At 52.3% G+C, this 19,691-nt stretch overlaps 1 protein-coding gene across 5 annotated transcripts; it reads right to left on the bottom strand.

Annotated features, from left to right (window-relative positions):
- Window positions 1-164: 164 nt before the first annotated feature.
- On the bottom strand, window positions 165-17,960 carry NLRX1 (NLR family member X1). Of its 5 annotated transcripts, none has more exons than XM_010334440.3 (11): window positions 17,206-17,516; window positions 16,609-16,926; window positions 14,342-14,467; window positions 13,757-13,826; window positions 13,177-13,265; window positions 12,046-12,665; window positions 10,549-11,370; window positions 4,392-4,987; window positions 3,406-3,492; window positions 2,334-2,585; window positions 165-1,590 (listed from the first exon to the last, which is right to left on the bottom strand). In XM_010334440.3, exons 3-11 carry the CDS (start codon window positions 14,409-14,411, stop codon window positions 1,269-1,271), a joined length of 2,928 nt encoding a protein of 975 aa, XP_010332742.2. In that variant the 5' UTR covers window positions 14,412-14,467; window positions 16,609-16,926; window positions 17,206-17,516; the 3' UTR covers window positions 165-1,268. The 5 variants fall into 5 exon arrangements, with proteins under 5 accessions (XP_010332742.2, XP_010332745.2, XP_074256824.1 ...); XM_010334443.3 differs by having other exon boundaries at window positions 16,826-16,926; XM_074400723.1 differs by having other exon boundaries at window positions 16,863-16,926.
- Window positions 17,961-19,691: the final 1,731 nt, after the last annotated feature.

Below are 19,691 nucleotides of genomic sequence, written 5' to 3'. Positions count from 1 at the left end.
TAATAGTGAATAAAAGTCTCATGAGATCTACGGTTTTATAAAGGGAGTTCCCCTGCACACACTCTCTTGCCTGCCACCATGTATGTCACTTTGCTCCTTATTTGCCGTCTGCCATGATTGTGAGGCCTCCCCGGCCATGTAGAACTGTGAGTCAATTAAACCTCTTTCCTTTGTAAATTACTTACCCAGACTTGGGTATGTCTTTATTAGCAGCATGAGAACAGACTAATGCAGCCCAGCATGGCCAATCCCTATGCCAATATCTTGTTCATGGGCCCCTCCAGCCTCCACTGCCTCTGAACCTGGTGCCCAAGAACTACTTGCAATAGATCATGGTTGGTAGTTTAACCAGAAAGACCGACAACAGTGCCCTTTCTTGGAAGCACCAGGCAATAAAGAGGAGGCCACAATCGGTGGAAGGCACACAGCTTTTTAATAGCAGCAAGTCAGATGCATCTACCTCAAGGGGCCACCAAGCCATCCGTACCATTGTGGCAAAGGGGGCATGAGAATGAGGAGACAGCACCAATGTGAGGGCATCCTCAGTGTCTACAAGTGAGCAGAGCATGGTGGCTCACACCTGTAATCCCAGCACTTTGGGAGGTCAAGGCGGGTGGATCACCTGAGGTCGGGAGTTCAAGACCAGCCTGACCAACATGGAGAAACCCTGTCTCTACTAAATATACAAAATTAGCTGGGCATGGTGGCACATGTCTATAATCCTAGCTACTTAGGAGGCTGAGGCAGGAGAATTGCTTGAATCTGGGAGGCGGAGGTTGCAGCGAGCGGAGATCACACCATTACACTCCAGACTGGGTAACAAGAGCAAAACTCTGTCTCAAAAAAAAACAAGAGAGGTGAAGCCAGCCTCCAACACATCTGGATGGTGACATCCCCAGCATGGCAGACATAAGATGTGAGCCTCTTGCTGGTACAATCGGTGAGAGGAGGGGGAGGCAAGGTTGGTGGCCGTGCTGCAGGGCACTCTGGTCATCCAAATTCCACATAGTTTGGTCCTTCTAGCCGAAGAAAGAGGAGGCATGTTCCATCTCCAAGCCCAAAGCATTGATTTATCTTCTTTAACTTGGCAATTCCAGACTCAGACCTGGTTGAACATGCCGCAGGAGGGCAACTGGCACAGCTGTGCCCATTCCTTTGCCTCCAGACCTGAAGAGATCTTTCTAGAAGGAGCAGTGCAAGTCAGGAATCCACAGAGGGAAGAGGTTTAGGGCCAGTGGTCACAAAGCTAGGTGCCTGCCGCCAGTGTCTCAGCTTCCAGAGCCTCCCAGCCGCTCCAGTAGGGTCCTGACCTCGCCCTCCACTCGCAGCAGCTGGGCCTTGCGCCAAGGATTAAGGGTGGCACTCCGGTTATCTTCCAGATCCCGCAGTAGGAGCTCAAGATGGCGCTGGACCCGGGCCCGATCCCAGCTGTTGAGGTTCCGCTGGACTTCACTGAGGATTACTGACCAGTATTCTGACACTGCTGTCCCCTCTGTCAGTGACGCCACCACCCGGGCACCACCTTCAGCAGCACCCGCTAAGTCCCGCAAGACCTGGCGGCCCTCTGAGCTCAGCTCATTGAAGTAGAGGCTGGCAGGAGAGAGAAAGTTGATGCCATTCAGTAGGGCTCTGAGAAGGAGGGCCCAGGGGTGGATGCACAGAAAATCAGGGGGCCTCACAACTCATCTCCTGGCCTCAGAGTGTGATCAGGGAAGAATCTGAAATGAGCCCGAGATGGAGGGTGCTGGCCAGTGAGAGGTAGGGACCAACACTAGAATCTTTTTTTTTTTTTTTTTTTTTTCTGAGACTGAGTCTCGCTCTGTTTCCCAAGCTCAAGTGTAGTGGCATGATCTCAGCTCACTGAAACCTCTGCCTCCCAGGTTCAAGTGATTCTCCTGCCTCAGCCTCCTAAGTAGTTAGGATTACAGGCATGCACCACCATGCCCAGCTAATTTCTGTATTTTTAGTACAGATGGGGTTTCACCATGTTGGCCAGGCTTGTCTCAAACTCCTGACCTCAGGTGATGCGCCTTCGGTCTCTCAAAGTGCTGGGATTACAGACATGAGCCACCACACCCGACCCTGATACTAGAATTCAGTGGGACCAGGGACAGCAGGCCTCTAGGAGAAATGGTGGTAGGGATTTGGGGCAGTTTAAGGGCCAGTCACCAGGGGGGTAAGTTGGCTCAGAACCAGGTTGACAAGGATCAGGTCAGAAACCAGGCCAGGTGCCAGGCCAGGCCCAGAAGCACTCCCTAGGATTGGAGGAGCACAGTGGTGAGATGGAAGGAGTCTGAAGGGCTGGGGGCAACGGGACCAGGGACAGGACTCACTGCAGCAGTTCCAGAGAAGGGTGCTCCCGGGCAGCTCTGGCCAGGGCCAGGGCTGCGGTGTCACCAGCGCCATTGTAGGCCACATTCAGCTCCTGCAGCTGCCGGTTGCGGTCCAGCTGGGCAGCCAGCAGCTCCAGGCCCTCGTCCCCAAGTCCCGTGTGCAGCAGAGACAGGTGCGTCACTGAGGTGTTTCCTGCCAGCCCCTCCATCAGCAGGGCAACACCTGCCGCCGTCAGCGGGTTGTTGGACAGCCTACGGCCACGTGCAACCCAAGGTTATGAGCGCCCATTGAGAGGAGGGGGAGACAAGGGTGGTGGTGGTGCTGGCAGCCTTGATGGGGCAGCCCTGTGCTGGGTGTCAGGACTTGGGCCAAAGAGGGCCCTGCTTGGGGCAAGAGGAGCCTGGACATAGAAATGCAGGCACAGGAGAAGGGATGGAGCAATAGGGGGTGTGGTGCCTGGCAGAGGAGGGAGAGGGGGAGCTGGTCTTTCCTTCCCTCTTCCCCTGACTCCCTTCTTATCTATTCCCTTCCTCGTCACCATTTCTTTTTCCCTTCTTCTGCCTTTTTTTTTTTACCTCTTCTGCAGCCTCTGCTTCTCCCTCCCCTCTGACTCCCCCAGCCTTCTCCCTGCTCTTCCGTTTTTCCTCCTCATTTGCCTCTCCTTACACCAATCAGAAACTGGGAACTCAGGCACCCGGATTCCCCACGTAACAGTCAACACTTAAGGAGCATCTGCTGAGTACCCAGCATTAGGGTTATCCTCAGGAGGCTGGAGGAGAAATCCTGGAAGAGGATCAGTGGCACTGTTACCAGGCAACTGGCCTAGGTAATATTCCACCCTCTCTCCCTACCTCCACCAGGCTGATTTTAGCCAAGTAAGAGATTTCCTAGCACCCATTACAGGTGGCATCTTTCCCGCTACCCTGCTGCTTACAGTGGGCCTGGGGGAAGTGGAGGGGACTCCATTTACTTACTATCCCTTGGGTGGGCCTGTGTCAAGTATGCTGGGAGGCAGGGAGCTCACCCTTAACCTTAGCTGGCCACCAGGATGCCCACTCCCAGAGCACTCACCGCAGTGTGGTAATTTGGCACTGGTCATGCAGCAACAGATTTCGGAGGTCCTTGCAGGCCTCGGGGCCCAGGCTGTTGAGTTGCAAGCTGGAGCAGAAGGTGGCCAGAGAGGTGAGAGACCAAGGAGGGAATTCAGCATGCAGTCTATCTCCCATGCTCTTTTTTCATTAGCCTGCTTCTGGGAATCCATACCGGCTTCCCTCTTTTTTAGAGACAGGGTCTTACTCTGTTGCCCAGGCTGGAGCACAATGGCATGGTCGCAACCCACTGCAGCCTCAGACTCCTGGGCTCAAGCAATCCCCCCATCTCAGCCTCCCGAGTAGCTGGGACTATAGCCATATGCCACCACAGCTGGCTAATTTTTAAATTTTTTTTAGAGATAGGGTCTTGCTATGTTGCCCAGGATGGTTTCAAACTACTAGGCTCAAGCAATGCTTCCCCCTTGACCTCTCAAAGCAATGGGATTACAGGCAGGAGTCATCACACCTGGCTTCTCCCTTCTGTTGCTCTTCTCACCTCCGCCCACACTAGACTTCTTTTTTTTTTTTTTTTTTTTTTTTTGAGACAGAGTCTCACTCTGGCGCCAGGCACCAGGCTGGAGTGCAGTGGTGTGATCTCGGCTCACTGCAACCTCCGCCTCCCAGGTTCAAGCAATTCTCCTGCTTCAGCCTCCGGACTAGCTGGGACTACAGGTGTGCACCACCACGCCCAACTAATTTTTGTATTTTTTTTTTTAGTAGAGATGGGGTTTCACCATGTTGGCCAGGATGGTCTCGATCTCTTGACCTCGTGATCCGCCCACCTTAGCCTCCCAAAGTGCTGGGATTACAGGCGTGAGCCACCGCACCCAGCCCCATAATAGACTTCTTCATGCCACCTTCTGGTCACTTGTCAGTCCCTCTGGTTTCCCTAACACTTTCTCTTCCCACTTCTTCACCTCCAGCCCTCTTCCCTCTTCATGCCTGTGCATGAGGATAGGTCCTCACCCCAACTTCCGGGTACGCAGGAAGACAGGCATGAGTGTGCGCAGCCCAGCAGGGTCTAGCTGGCAGGAGGCCAAGTTCACCTCATCCAGGGCATGCCTTCCGCTGCCCAGCACAGCCGCCACCACCGTGCACTTGACAGGTGTCATGCGCACACCTGCCAGGTTGAGCTGGCGCAGGGAGCCGAGCACCTCAGCGGAGAAGCGCTGGTTCTGGAACTCGTAGTGGAAGAAGAGGTGGTCAAGGAGCTCTGAGGGGGGCAGCACCTTCCGGCCCAGCTTGCCCAGTTTCTTCTTGATGGCCTGGGCATTCTCCAGGGCATCCAGGTTCTTGATAGGGCAGCCAAGTTGAGCTAGCACAGCTCGGTTGTGGGCAGATAGAAGTCCCCCCATGAACATGGGGAAGAGCTCAAAGACTTCATCCTCAGGGGGCTCATCTGGGTGGCGCCGGGGGCCCTCCACGCCCAAGATACTGGCGCCCATCTGGTCTAGAACATCATCGTTGTAGTAGTCCTCCTCTCGGAACATCTCCAGCACCATGGCCTGGGCCACCGCCTTCCGGCTTTTACCCACTATGCGCCCAAACACTCGTGGAACCACCTGAAAGAGAAGCAGGAGAGGGTCACTGTGGCCTTCCGTGTGCCTGTTCAGCCTTCAAGGCTCAGCTTAAGGTACATCCCCATGACTGCTCCAGCCTGTGATCTCCCCTCGAACTTAGCATAATTTGTCTGATCATGCTACTCCCCTGCTGCAACACCTTCCATGGCTTCCTACTGGCTATGTGGCAAACTCCAAACATTTAGCCTGGAATAGGAAACATTTTTTAAAACTAGAGGTAGGCCGGGCACGGTGGCTCATGCCTGTAATCCTAGCACTTTGGGAGGCTGAGGTGGGTGGATCACCTGAGGTCAGGAGTTCAAGACCAGCCTGGCCATCATGGTGAAACCCCATCTTTAAAAAAAAAAAAAAAAACACAACAACTAGAGGTGGGATCTTACTGTGTCACCTAGGCTGGGCTCCCTGGCCTAGGCCTCCCACAGTATTAGGATTATAGGCATGAGCCAATGCACCTGGCCCAAAACTTTTCATAATTTGGCCCTAATTTGACATTTTCAGGGTCATCTCTCAACACCTGTTTCATGTGCTGCAGACGTTAGGAATTCCTTTCTCTTTCCCAAGCACTCCAATACATTTTCAAACCCAGGAGGCGGTAAGAAGGAATTAGCATGTATTACACACTTAGTTTGGGACCAGGCTAGGTGTCACAAATACATTACCATCTTCAGCATCACTGTTGTCACAGTGACTACGATTGATACAGCTCCTACTGCTTCAAGGGCCTGTGTGATCTGGGCCCTGCCAACTACAGTGCCTTCATCGTGAGCCTCTTGGCTCCACTCACTATGATCCTGCCATTTCCGCTTTTTTTTTTTTTGAGACAGAGTCTGGCTCTTTCGCCAGGCTGGAGTGCAGTGGCATGATCTCGGCTCACTGCAACCTCTGTCTCCCAGATTCAAGCGATTTTCCTGCCTCAGCCTCCTGAGTAGCTGGGACTACACCATGACGCCCGGCTAATTTTTTTTGTACAGACGAGGTTTCACCATGGCCAGGATGGTCTCGATCTTCTGACCTCATGATCCACCCACCTCAGCTTCCCAAAGTGCCGGGATTACAGGCGTGAGCCACCGCACCTGGCCTTCAGCTTTTATCTTAACAGTGCCAAGGTTTTTCCTCCTTCAAAGCCTCCATAGGCCAGGCGCAGTGGCTCTTGCCTGGAATCCTGGCACTTAGGGAGGCCGAGGTGGGAGGATCACTTGAGCCCAGGAGTTCAAGACAAGCCTGGGCAATGTAGCCAGATGCTGTCTCTATAAGTTTTTTTTTAATTTAAAACAAAAAATTGCTGGGCATGGAGACTCACACCTATAATCCCAGCACTTTGGGAGGCCAAGGTGGGCAGATCACCTTAAGTCAGGAGTTTGAGACCAGCCTGACCAACATGGAGAAACCCAGTCTGTACTAAAAATACAAAGTTAGCCAGGCGTAGTGGTGCATGCCTGTAATCCCAGCTACTCAGGAGGCTGGGGCAGTAGAACCCAGGAGGCCCTTGAACCAGGAGGCAGAGGTTGTGGTGATCCAAGATCATGCCATTGCACTCCAGCCTGGGCAACAAAAGTGAAACTCCATCTAAAAAAAAAAAAAAATAGGCTGGGCGCAGTGGCTCAAGCCTGTAATCCCAGCACTTTGGGAGGCCGAGGCGGGTGGATCACGAGGTCAAGAGATCGAGACCATCCTGGTCAACATGGTGAAACCCCGTCTCAACTAAAAATACAAAAAAATTAGCTGGGCATGGTGGCATGTGCCTGTAATCCCAACTACTCAGGAGGCTGAGGCAGGAGAATTGCCTGAACCCAGGAGGCGGAGGTTGTGGTGAGCCGAGATTGCGCCATTGAACTCCAGCCTGTGTAACAAGAGCGAAACTCCGTCTCAAAAAAAAAAAAAAAAAAAAAAATAGCCAGGCATGGTGGCATGTGCCTGTAGTCCCTGAGCACTGGAGGTCGGGGCTGCAGTGAGCTGAGATCATGCCACAGAACTCCAGCCTGGACAACAGAGCAAGACCCTGTCTGAAGAGAGGAAAAAAAAAAAAACTCCAGGATGCTACCCCTTCCTGGGGTGTTCCCCCCGACCCAGTTCTTCCCTTGGCTAATGCTACAAGGGTCAAATGACATGCCCTTCCACAAAAAGGCTCCCCTGACCCCTCAGACCGGTTCCCCCACTACACACTTTCACGGCACCTGGGGCCTTTCTTTCTAGGCATTTGCCATAATTTTTCCTTATATGGTTACGGTGATATTTTTGTGTTCAAACTGTGCAGGAAGCAGCAGTTTCCTTGTGGGAGAGGATCTCAGACTAGATCAGAAAGGGCAGAAACCTGTAGTTTGGTTAACTGATGTTTCCTCAGATTCTAACACACTGCCTGGAACACAACAGGCACTCAAATACCAGACAAAGAAATGAAGGTCTGGCCGGGCATGGTGGCTCACGCCTGTAATCCCAGCACTTTGGGAGGCTGAGGTGGGTAGATCACCTGAGGTCGGGAGTTCGAGACCAGCCTGACCAACATGGAGAAAATCTGTCTCTACTAAAAAATTTCAAAATTAGTTGAGTGTGGTGGCACATGCCTATAATCCCAGCTATTAGGAGGCCGAGGCAGGAGAATCGCCTGAACCCAGGAGGTGGAGATTGAGGTGAGCCAAGACTGCACCACTGTACTCCATACTGGACAACAAGAGCAAAACTCCCTGTATATATATATATATATATATATATATATATATATATATATATATGTAAAATATATGTATATATATATATACACACACACACACACAAATTAGCCGGGCATGGTGGCATGGGCCTGTAATCCCAGCTACTTGGGAGGCTGAGGCAGGAGAATCGCTTAAACCCGGGAGGCGAAGGTTGCAGTGAGCAGAAATGGCACCACTGCACTCCAGACTGGGTGACAGAGCAAGAGCCCATCTCTAAAAAACAATTAAACAGCACTTACCATGTGCCAGACTCTGAGGATGAGTTCATTTAATCTTCATATTAGGCCAGTTATATAAGTTCTAGTATCATCTCCATTTCACAGATAAGGAATCTGAGGCACAGAGTTAAGTAACCTGTCCAAGGTCTCACAGCTAATATGTAGCAGAGCTTGGATTTGAACTCAAATAGCTGAGTTACTAATCCCTGTTCTTAGCCCTTATGCTTCGGTGCCATTAAAAAAAACCTGGCCCAAAACAGTGATTCATACCTGTAGCCCAACACTTTGAGAGGCCAAAGTGAGAGAATCACTAGTGAGACCCCATCTCTACAAAATTAATTTTTTTAATTTTTAATTTAATTAATTTTTTAACATTTTTTAGAGGGAGTCTCGCTCTGTCACTCAGGCTGGAGTGCAGTGGCACGATCTCGGCTCACTGCAACCTCTGCCTCCCAGGTTCAAGAGATTCTCTTGCCTCAGCCTTCCAAGTAGCTGGGATTACAGGTACCTGCCACCAAGCTTGGCTGATATTTGTATTTTTAGTAGAGAAGGAATTTCACCATGTTGACCAGGCTGGTCTCAAACTCCCAACCTCAGGTGATCCACCTCCTCACCTCCCAAAGAGCTGGGATTATAGGCATTAGCCACCGTATCCAGCTACAAAATTTAAAAAATTTAAAATTAGCCAAGGATGGTGGCACATGCCTGTGGTCCCAGCTACTCAGTGAAGTTGAGGTGGGAGGATTGATTGAACTCAGGAGGTTGAAGCTGCAGTGAGCTGTGATTGTACCACTACACCCTAGCCTGGGCAACAGAGTAAGATTGTCTCAAAAAATAAAAATAAAAATAAAAATAAAAAATAAATTTAACAGCCTGGCACAGTGGCTCACACCCATAATCCCAGAACTTTGGGAGGCTGAAGTGGGCAAATCATGAGGTCAGGAGTTCGAGACCAGCCTGGTCAACATAGTGAAACCCTGTCTCACTAAAAATACAACAAATTAGTTGGGCATTGTGGCGGGCATCTGTAATCCCAGCTACTCGGGAGACTGAGGCAGAAGAATCGCTTGAACTCAGGAGGCGGAGATTGCAGGGAGCCAAGGTCATGCCACTGCACTCCAGCCAGGGTGACAGTGTGAGATTCCATCTCAAAAGATAAAAATAAAAATAAAAATAGTCCAGGCATCATGGCTCATGCTTATAATCAAGTGCTTTGGGAGGCTGAGGTGGGTGGACCACCTGAGGTCAGGAGTTCAAGGCCAGCCTGGCCAACATGGTGAAACTCTGTCTCTGTTAAAAATAATAATAATAAATAAAATAATAAAATGAATAAAAACAAAAATAAATTTTAACAAGGTGTTGAAATTCTGCCAGCACTAGCCAGCACTCTGCCCCACCAAAATCGGCTGCTGAAACATTCCTATAGAAAACAGCGGCCAGGCGCGGTGGCTCAAACCTGTAATCCCAGCACTTTGGGAGGCCGAGGCGGGTGGATCACGAGGTCAAGAGATCGAGACCATCCTGGTCAACATGGTGAAACCCTGTCTCTACTAAAAATACAAAAAAAATTAGCTGGGCATGGTGGCGTGTGCCTGTAATCCCAACTACTCAGGAGGCTGAGGCAGGAGAATTGCTTGAACCCAGGAGGCGGAGGTTGCGGTGAGCCAAGATTGTGCCATTGAACTCCAGCCTGGGTAACAAGAGTGAAACTCAGTCTCAAAAAAAAAAACAAAAGAAAACAAAGGTTACCTAGCACAGCCCCACAGCTCCACAGAAATATCCATAATGCGCCAGTATAGTTTGGCAGAAAAAGCACAGGATTCAGAATCACAAAGCCCTGGGCTCCTATCCCAGCTTTTTTACTTACTATGATCACTTTTTTACAAGAGTGATCTTGGACAAGTTATTTTGCCTCTCTGAGCCTCAGTTTGTTCATCTGTAAAAGGGATCATAATAGTATTTCCTTCCCAGGAGTATGTGAAAAACAAGAGGGAGAACACTGATAAAGGGCCGGGCACACATCACAGAGTGGCTCCTTCCAGCCCTCAAAGACCTCACTCAGCTGTGCTGCTCACAGCACAGTCCTAGGTCTGTAATTTGGTTTCTGGAGTGGACCTGCCCTCAGGATGACTCCACTAAGCCAAACACTGATGCCACGCATCGCCCTAGTATAAAGGAATAAAACGGCATCTGCTTTATAAACCCGTCTCTGGTGATTTAGTTAGGATGACTCATCACTCTCAGCCTAATCACCTCTGGCGGAACAGATACAATCAAGGTTCTGGACCTGCAAAGCAGAGGACAGATCTGCCTCCTAGGAGGAAAAACACAAAAGGAAACCATTTTCAGGGATCCATGTAGGATTGTTTTTAAAGTCCTCCATGTTCCCAAATTCCCCTCCCCAGCCACCGAGCATTCCCTGGCTTTGTGGCTTCTCTCTCCGTAATCCAACTAAAAGCCAAAATGCGCAGAGCTGAAACCAGATTCATACCTGTGCAGGAAGCAGCAGTTTCCTGCTGGGAGAGGAGCAATGAGGGAACAGGGAACCATGAGGAGTATGGCCAGCTTGGGGTGCTGGGGAGGGAAGGAGCAGATACGGGGGTCTCAGGGATGTTACCTTGAGCAGGTTGAAGAGCAGAGGCAGAGCCTGCAGAGGCAGCAGCTTGGCCATGATGCCCAGTACCAGGCTGACGTCCTCCCCAACACGGCCCACAAGCTCCGCCACTTCCTTGCCCACCCGTTGCAGGGTCGTCTTGTGCAACCCCAGCACTATGTAGAGGGCAGCCAGGTATTCCTGCATGGCAGGCACGGTGAACACGAAGGTGCCTGCGCGCCCCGGCTCCACACATGGGGCCAGGAAAAACCTCAGGGCATCCCGGCGGAAGATGTGTAGCAGCTGAAACTCCTCCTCCGTCCTGACGCCAGCCTCCAGGCAGCCACGCACATCCTCTTCAGAGAAGTAGGTCTTTCGGGAGGACACCCCCTGGTAGGCCAACTTGCCCATGGTTCGGGCTGCATAGGCCATCAGGGACAAATTGGAGGGGTCCGTGCTATCCAGGGTTTCCCCACTGAAGTTGAGGCGCAGAAAGCTGGTATAGATGCTGGTAAGGGTCTGCCCAGCAGGTGTGGGGGCATGTAGGAAGTGCAAGGTGGCACAGACGAGCCAGCAATAGGATGGCAGGAAGCAGGCGGCAGCAATCTGGTGGTGCCCCTCCAGGTTCCGGGAGAGCATCTGCACCAGGTTGTCACGCTGAGCTGACGTGGCGGAGACACCTGCACCCCCAGCAGCGTCCCCGCAGCCCGGCTGGTTGAGGCGGAGCTGGAAGTAGAGCTTCTGCAGGTTGGTATCAGAGAAGCCACAGATTTCACCATAGCGTCCCACATACTTGCTGGGGATGCGGCCGATGGCAGAAGGCCGAGTGGTCACCAGAATGCTGGCCTGGGAAGAGCATGGTTGAAAGTTAAGAAAGACCTTAGCGGCCTGGCGCGGTGGCTCACACCTGTAATCCCAGCACTTTAAGAGGCCGTGGGTGGATCATGAGGTCAGGAGATCAAGACCATCCTGGGCAACATGGTGAAACCCCATCTCTACTAAAACTACAAAAATCAGCTGGGTGTGGTGGCGTGTGCCTGTAATCCCAGCTACTCAGGAGGCTGAGGCAGGAGAATTGCTTGAACCAGGGAGCTGGAGGTTGCAGTGAGCTGAGATCGCTCCATTGCACTCCAGCCTGGCAACAGGGTGAGATTCAGTCTCAAAAAAAAAGCAAAAAGAAAGGAAGAAAGGCCTTAGTGTCCTGCTGACTACCTCTATTCCCAGGGGACCCCTGAATTCTGAGTGTTCAAGGATGAAGACAATGATGTGATCATGAAGATAACAGTTATAACATGCAATTATTGAGCACCTGCTGTGATCCGGGCCGCTGTGCCAATGGCATGGGCAGTATCCCATTTGATCAGAGCAAATCAAGGAGAGAGGAACAGAAGCCTAGAGAAGTTACTGACTTGCTCAGAGTCACACCACTGGTTAGTGAAGGGACCAGGAGGTAAAGTAATCCAGGACCTAGGAGGCAAGTCAAGGGGCAGCAGTGATAGCCTGGGGCAAAGGGCCACCCACCTCGGGCAGCATGTATTTGCGCAGCAGGTTGACGATGATAGCAGCTGGTGCCTCCGGTTCCTCAGGGTCACTACAAAGTCCTGTGCCTGCCAACCGGAAGTCAAGGTTGAGATGCTCCAAGCCATGGAGCACAAAGAGGAGGCGGGACCCAGTGTCAGCCATCAGGGGCAGAACCTCCTTCAGGGGCATGTAGCGCTGAGCCACAAGTTGGCACAAGGAGGCCGGGGCAGGGCCCAGGGATGACAGGTCCTCACAGGAGAAGGGGATGAGCAGCTTGAAGGTTGGCAGCCGCCCGTAACACCAGTCCAGAACCATCTTGCGCACCAGCGTGCTCTTGCCTGTGCCCACTGTCCCATACAGCACCACTGTCTGCACCTGGCGACCACAGGCGTCTGGGTCAAAGAGCTGAGACAGGGCCAGTGCGGGGAGCCCAGCCTGGGGCGGCTGATGCTCCAGGGCCAACTCTGAGGATGGGCGAAGTAGCTCATCAGGGTTGCTTTCACGGATCACAGGGTCAATGTGGACCGTGTCTAGGGCAAAGGTCGGGCCAAACTGGCGTTCCTCCCTGGGCAGCCGGCAGAACCACTCAGCCAGGTTCCGGCGGTGCTGCTGGATAGCTTCTGTATGGGAAGACAAGGGAAATGGGTCAGGGAAAGGGACCTTGGAAATGTAGTTTAGGATCAATTAGGGCAGTGGTGAGGTCAGGCTAGGACATCAAGGCATAGAGGCTGGGGCCCGCAATGATGGGCACACAAGACTTCCTGAGAAATTATAGACTCTCCAGAAAGTTCGGAACCCCTATGTCAGAAAGTGGGGAGCCACTGGACAAGTAATGCTGAGCCTGGACCGACTGGTTTCACCCGGACTTATGTGCTGCCTTAACCTGCTAGACCCAACATTTGTTGAGGATAGGGATGGTATGGCTCTCCTAGTGCTTTATACATATAAGTGTGCATTACATGAGTATTGCAGGAAGGGCTACATAGATGGATGGGAGGGAGGGAGAGAGAGGAGGAGGGACCACCGATGGAAGATAGCAGTGGGTCCTCTATGCCTCCCTCACCCTGCTTCTCCTTCCAGCCCCCTCTCCCCACTGCAACTCCTAACCAGGGTCCCAGCCAGTCCCTTTACCAGTTGCAGAGGCACTGGGGAACAGTCGTCCATGCCTCGAAGATGGGGGAACGCTGTCTGCAGAGCTTCCATGGTGGCGTAGAAAGGCCCTGGGAACAAGGAAAGGAGATGAGCTAGGACTTGGATCTTTGGTCAGCCCCATCGGAGGCTCTGGGTCCAAGCCTGTCTGCACTGCTAGACTTCCGGCTTCCTGAGATATAGGCCCCACACTCAACCCCCAAGTTTAGAGGCTTGTCTGACTCTCACACCCCTCCCAGGAACTGAGCCCTTATCCCTAATCCTCCAGCCCCCACTGCTGACTGCTGCCCGGAACTCAGGCTGGCCATGCCAGGCTCCCGCACATCCTCCCACACATCCTACTTCCCACACATTCTCCCTCCACTGAGCACCATGCCTTCTACCACAGATGATCTAAGCCAACTTCTTCTCAGGCCTGGGAGCTGCCACTATATCCTCCCACCCCCAGAGGACCAAGCCCCTCTCCAAGGTCCCCAAGAGATCAAGCTAGCCCCAAGTCCTGACCCTTCCCAGGCTACTCTGTTGTGCCTAGATTAGTCCTAGGTATGACGCCCAGCCTCACCTAGGGAGCCCAAGGGGACGCTCCCCTTGAAGGGGCCAACTCCAGTGGATCAGGAAGGGAAAACGTTCATCTATAGAGAGAAGGAAGAAACAGCATCTGCAGATCCCATCCGATGCACAGAACCCACATCTGCATCAGACCCCCCAGTATTTGCTCTCATAGCAGCATGTACTGCCCCTTTGCAGCAGTTATTTAAAAATTTTATATGTCATTGAGAGGGATCACATCTGGACGTTGTACAATTTTACGTCTGTCTTTGTTCACAATTATTAGAACTTAACACAGGGTCTGCAGTATGGCAGGCGCTCAGTATATCTCTGTTGTATGTAAAATAAAATCAGACAAGTTCCTAGACTTATGTAGCTACAAGAGACCCTCGAAGACGATCTAGTCCAACTCCCTTATTTTAGGATGGGAAAAAGGCAGCTGAGGAAGGTGAGGTGACACGCCCAAGGCCAACAGCTAGAGAAACACAGAGCTGAGAATAGTGCACCTGGTGTCTGGATCCCTGCTGTTCTGGAGGCATCATGTGGACGCTGAAAAGCAAGAAAGAGGTAAAAACAGAAACCCCTGCTTCCTGCTCACCTGGTCGCTGGAGTGCTCTTCCAAAACCAGAGCCCCAAGAGGCCCTGGGCAAATGGTGGCCCCACCTCATCCTGGGAGAGAAGGTCAGAGCCTGGGGAGCCTAGTACCAACTTCTATCCTGCTCCCCTGCAAGAAGAATGGTATAAAAGGATCACTGCCCCCACTCCTCCCCTGCACACTACCCCATTCCAGCCAAGGAGGGACCTTCCTTCCAGAAGGGGATCAGCCCTTCCTCAAATGTTGGTCCTGCTGAAGCCCTGGCCTGGCTTTCAGCTCTCATTCCTCTCCCAAACTCCAACTTGAAAAAAAAAAAAACCATTAAAACTCAGCTAAAAGGACCTGATAGCTGAGGAAGAAAGGCAGAGCAGGGTGGATAATTATTACTGGAAAATCTAGGCACAGAAAAGCCACTGAAAATGGAACACAGAACTCCTATCTGAGCTTGCCGGTGGCCAAGAAGGAAAAAGGACTCCTAAATAAAGCAGTTTGCCAGGTTGGAACTCGGGGAAAGGTGTTTGTGAAGCTTCAGGGGAGAGGCAAGAGGTGATAGGAAGGCTGAGTGTGATGGCTCATGCTTGTAATCCCAACACTTTTCAAGGCTGGATTACCTGAGGTCGGAAGTTTGAGACCAGCTTGGCCAACATGGTAAACCCTGTCTCTAGTAAAAATACAAAAATTAGCCCAGTGCGCTGGTGGGCACCTGTAATCCCAGCTACTTGGGATGGTGAGGCAGGAGAATCTCTTGAAACTGGGAGGCAGAGGCTGTAGTGAGCCAAGATCACGCCATTGCACTCCAGCCTGGGCAACAAGAGCAAAACTCAGACTCAAAAAAAAAATTAAAAAATTAAAAAGTGGTAGGAGAAAAAAATGAAAAAAAAAAAAAAAGATTAAAATTCAGCTAACTTACAGGTGCCCACCAGCACACTGGGCTAATTTTTTGTATTTTTAGTAGAGACGGGGTTTCACCATGTTGACCAGGATGGTCTCGATCTCTTGACCTCGTGATCCACCCGCCTCGGCCTCCCAAAGTGCTGGGATTACAGGCTTGAGCCACCGCACCCGGCCTTAGCTGAGTTTTAATGGGTTTTTTGTTTTTGTTTTCCCCAAAGATGGAGTCTTACTGTTGCTGCCCAGGCTGGACTGCAATGGCATGCATAGTCTTAGCTCACCGCAACCTCGGTCTTCCAGATTCAAGGGATTCCTCAGCCTCAAGATAGTCTTGATCTCTTGACCTTGTGATCCACCTGCCTTGGCCTCCCAAAGTGCTGGGATTACAGGCATGAACCACTGCGCCCAGTGTGGAGTTTCAATGGTTTTATCATTTTATGTTTCTGTGACTTTGATGTAAGCAGCCTTTGAGGCTGACATAAATAACAAATAAATGAATAAATTTCTCACTTGACATCTCCGGATGGATAACCTGCCGCTGCTTCAAACTTCTCCCACGTAAAACTGAACTCATCATTCCCCTCCCCTTGTCATTTACCTTGCTGCAAATCTTCCCACCCACACCTCACACTAGAAACCTGACCACTGTCTTCAAATCTTTCTTCCCCTGCTCCTTCAGGTAGTGTGAACAGTCCTAGCAATTTCCCCCGACTGCTTTACCAGCCAGTTGCTGCCCCGACCAGGACTTATTGGACCCAATCTCCTCAGCAGCCTTTCTGCCTTCAGTCTCATCCCATTCTAATCCCTCAGCCCAGGGACCAAGGTTACTTATAGAGTCCAAACACCGGGCTCCCACAAGCTATTTTTCTGAGTTTGTCCTTAGCCTGTACCTTATTCCCCAGGCTCACCGGATTCTTGCTCTTGCTGTCCTAAATTTGTTCATACACTCTTCTCAGTTTAGAATGACCTTTCTCCTCTGTTAGAGTACCAACCAAAAAAAAATTTTTTTTCTCTGAGACAGGGTCTCTAGCTCTGTTGCCCAGGTTGGAGGGCAGTGGCGTGATCTCACATCACCCCCTACCTCCTGGGCTCAAGCCATCCTCCTGCCTCAGTCTCCCCAGTAGCTAGGACTACAGGGGTGTGTCACCACACCTGGCTAAGTGTTGTTTTTTGCTTTTGTAAAGAGGGGGTTTTCACCATCGTTGCCCAGTCTGGTCTCGAACTCCTGGACTCAAGGTATCCGTCCGCCTGGGCCTCCCAGCCTCCCAAAGTGCTGGGACTACAGGCGCCAGCAACCACTCGGGCCCCAACCAATCTTTTAAGATCCTGCTCAAAAGTCTTTGTCCCTGGGAAGCCTTTTCTGAGGCCTCTGAACTCACTCAAATGGAATGTGCCCCTATTTGGCACCTGGTCTCCTCCACCGAGATCGGGGCTTCTCGGGCAGGGCACGCTTAGGGAGAACTGGCTGCATTGGGCCGTCTGCCTTAGCAGGAACAACCAGTGGAGAAGCTGGCTGGGTGCCGGCCCGTCCCGGTGGCTGGAGAAGGGTTAAGAGAGGGCTCCAGAAGCCTGAGAAAGCCTGGGTTCCGGGTTAACCTCGGATCTAGGGCCACTGGGTCAGGATGGTACTTGCAGGGCGGAGGGCAGTTCTCCGATGATCACCCAGGTCTCCAGGGCAGTGAGGAAAGGAGGGGGCGCTGCAGGAAAAGTACAGGGGCGGTGTTACCCCAGGTCCAGAGCTGCTCCACCAAACTGGGTCCCAAACAGCTCTCCTACTTTCAGGTGGCCCCGGAGACCCAGGGGGAGACATGCCAGAACGCAGCCATTCAGCGCCCAGCTCCGTCCCTCTCGTTCCCGGCCGGGATCTCCCCGCGGCCTTTACGCGGCCCTCCCTGTCCCCCGCCCAGCGCGGCCGCCCAGCCGGGGGCGCAGGGGCGATCGAGCCCGCTAGGCCTTTACCCGCGGCTGCCCAGTACCGGGAGCCGTTGGCCGCGGCCCGGAGGGGTCGGCGGGGCGGACGCCGGCGTCTCCCGCTGGCTCCCAGCGTCCCCAGCTCCTCGGCGCGGCGCTTCCTGCACGCCTCCGCCTGCCTGTGCGGCCCTGGCACCGGGCCCTGGCAGCGGGAGCGAAAGAGGACGAGCCCAGGCGCTCGGGCCTGCGGGGTTCTGGGACGAGGGGGTCAGCGAGACGGGCCTGGTGCCCGGGAGCTGGCGCGGGGCCGGCACTCCGGCGCCACCAGTCCCACCGTCGCCCCCGCCACTCCCTGGGCGCGGCCCTCAATCCCCGGGGGCCCTGCCGCTAGTGCTGCCCTCTGCAGGTTCCCAAGCGCCAGTGACACCCAGCGACCTCACCAACCACCTCCCAGGCTGGGCCAGGCCCATTTTACAGATGCAGAACTGATACTCAGAAGGGTGAAATGGCTTGTGCAGGTCGATTCATTTAGAAGTGAATGAGCCAGAACAGAATCTCGGATTTGGGTCGTTTTACCTTACCCCTAGGCCTCCTTGAGGCGCCGGTCTCCAGGGGATCTTTCCCTCTGTGCCTGACTCCCCAGCCTACCTCCAGGCAGAGACCTGAGACTAAGGCTTCCTTGAGTTCTCGCTTCTGTCCCTGGTCCTCTTCAGACCTCAGATCTCTGTGTATGGCCTCTGGTAACCTTGGTTAAGAAAGGAGGAAGAATGGGGGATGAGGGACAGCTTGCACCCCAACCTGCTCTTCGGGTCTGACACTCAATAATGGCCTAGCCCTGGGGCTTCCTAGTTCTCAGAGCCCCCACCCTAATCCCTGCACTTCTACACAGGGCACACCCTGAGCTCACGTAACACAAATGGAGGAGCCACCCACCACCCACAGCCAGGACACGCCTTCGTATGCAAGCCTGAGTGTGCAATGTTCACACAACAGAGCTGTGCACTAGAGCACCACAGAGAGGCTCTCCAGGGCAGGCCTGGGAAGAGGACTTAGTGAAAACAATGCAGATGTTTCATTTAGATCTTTGTTCATTCATTGTCATGTGGTATTGGGTAGTACTGAACACCTCACCCCCACCGGCCAGGTCCAGCACTAGGCCCTAGGCTGTCAATCAGAACAAGACATGCACCTCCCTTTAATAGAACCAACTACCACATTTACAAATGATGTACTTCAAGGTCAGAACAGGAGGATTGCTTGAGACCAGGAGTTCGAGACCAGCCTGGGCAACATAGTGAGACCCTGTCTCTATTAAAAATGAAAATAAAAAGATAAAAAACAGACAAACAAATGATGTGCTTCATAGCCAGAGGCAAAGCATTAGGAGAGTCTGGAAAAGGGAGTGCAGAGGAGGTAACATTTGAACTGGATCTGAAAAAAATAAATCAGAGGGCCAGGCCCAGTGGCTCGTGTGTAATCTCAGCACTTTGGAGGGCTGGGGTGGGCAGATCTCCTGAGGCCAGTGTTAAGTTCTGACCGAGCTGTGGATGGCATGACGACCCCCATGAACCACACGTACACCTCTGGAGGGCCTTCTGGAATTAGAAAACCTGAAGAGCTGGAAAGTCAGGAAAAGAGGAAGAAATTATCAACCCCCTCTGCTCAGATGAATTTATAGAAAAAAAAAATTATCAACCCCTGCTGCGCCTACTTAACTTTAAGACATTCTCTATTGTTTCTTATTCCAGCCTCAATTGACAAGGCCACAGTACTTTGTAACCAACCTTGGCCAAACTCCACACCCTATATCCCCTTCCCAGCCTGGCCAACCTTATGACTCCATACCCTACGACCCCGCTCCCAGCTTGCAAAAAACCGCCCTAAAGTAACTTTTGTAACTTTCCACTGCTTTCCCCACAATATATAAAACCAACTCCTATTCCACTGCCCTTTGCTGACGCCCTTTTCAGCCGCAGCCCACCTGTACCCAAGTGAATAAACAGCCATGTTGCTCACACAAAGCCTGTTTGGGGGGTGTCTCTTCATTCAGTGCACACATTTTAACAGCCAGGAGTTCGAGACCAGCCTGGCCAACATGGTGAAACCTTGTCTCTACTAAAAATACAAAAAATTGGCCAGGTGTGGTGGCTCACGCCTGTAATTCTAGCACTTTGGAAGGCTGAGGCGGGTGGATTGCCTGAGGTTTAGAAGTTCGAGACCAGCCTGGGCAACATGGCGAAACCTCGTCTCGACTAAAAATACAAAAATTAGCCGAGCTTGGTGGTGTGTGCCTACAGTCCCAGCTACTCAGGAGGTTGAGGCAGGAGAATCGCTTGAACCCAGGAGGCTGAGGTTGCAGTGAGCCGAGATCTCACCACTGCACCACTCCAGCCTGGGAGACAGAGCAAGACTCGATGTCAAAGAAAAAAAACCAGCCAGGAGTGGTGGCATTGACCTGTAGTCCCAGCTACTCAGGAGGCTGAGGCACAAGAATTGCTTGAACCCGTGAGGCAGAGGCTGCAGTGAACCGAGATCTTGCCACTGCACTCTG

This window comes from Saimiri boliviensis, chromosome 6 (assembly GCF_048565385.1).
Source record: "Saimiri boliviensis isolate mSaiBol1 chromosome 6, mSaiBol1.pri, whole genome shotgun sequence".
NCBI lineage: Eukaryota > Metazoa > Chordata > Mammalia > Primates > Cebidae > Saimiri > Saimiri boliviensis.
This window is presented reverse-complemented; position numbering and strand designations above follow the sequence as displayed.

What these genes read in the sequence shown, in the direction of transcription:
- NLRX1 (XM_074400722.1), bottom strand. Translation starts at nt 14,411, where the DNA reads ATGAGGTGGGGCCACCATTTGCCCAGGGCCTCTTGGGGCTCTGGTTTT. An exon ending in CGTCCCCTTGGGCTCCCTAG is followed by an intron (nt 13,266 to 13,756) that starts GTGAGGCTGGGC and finishes CCTTGTTCCCAG; the next exon opens with GGCCTTTCTACGCCACCATG. An exon ending in CCCCAGTGCCTCTGCAACTG is followed by an intron (nt 12,666 to 13,176) that starts GTAAAGGGACTG and finishes CTTCCCATACAG; the next exon opens with AAGCTATCCAGCAGCACCGC.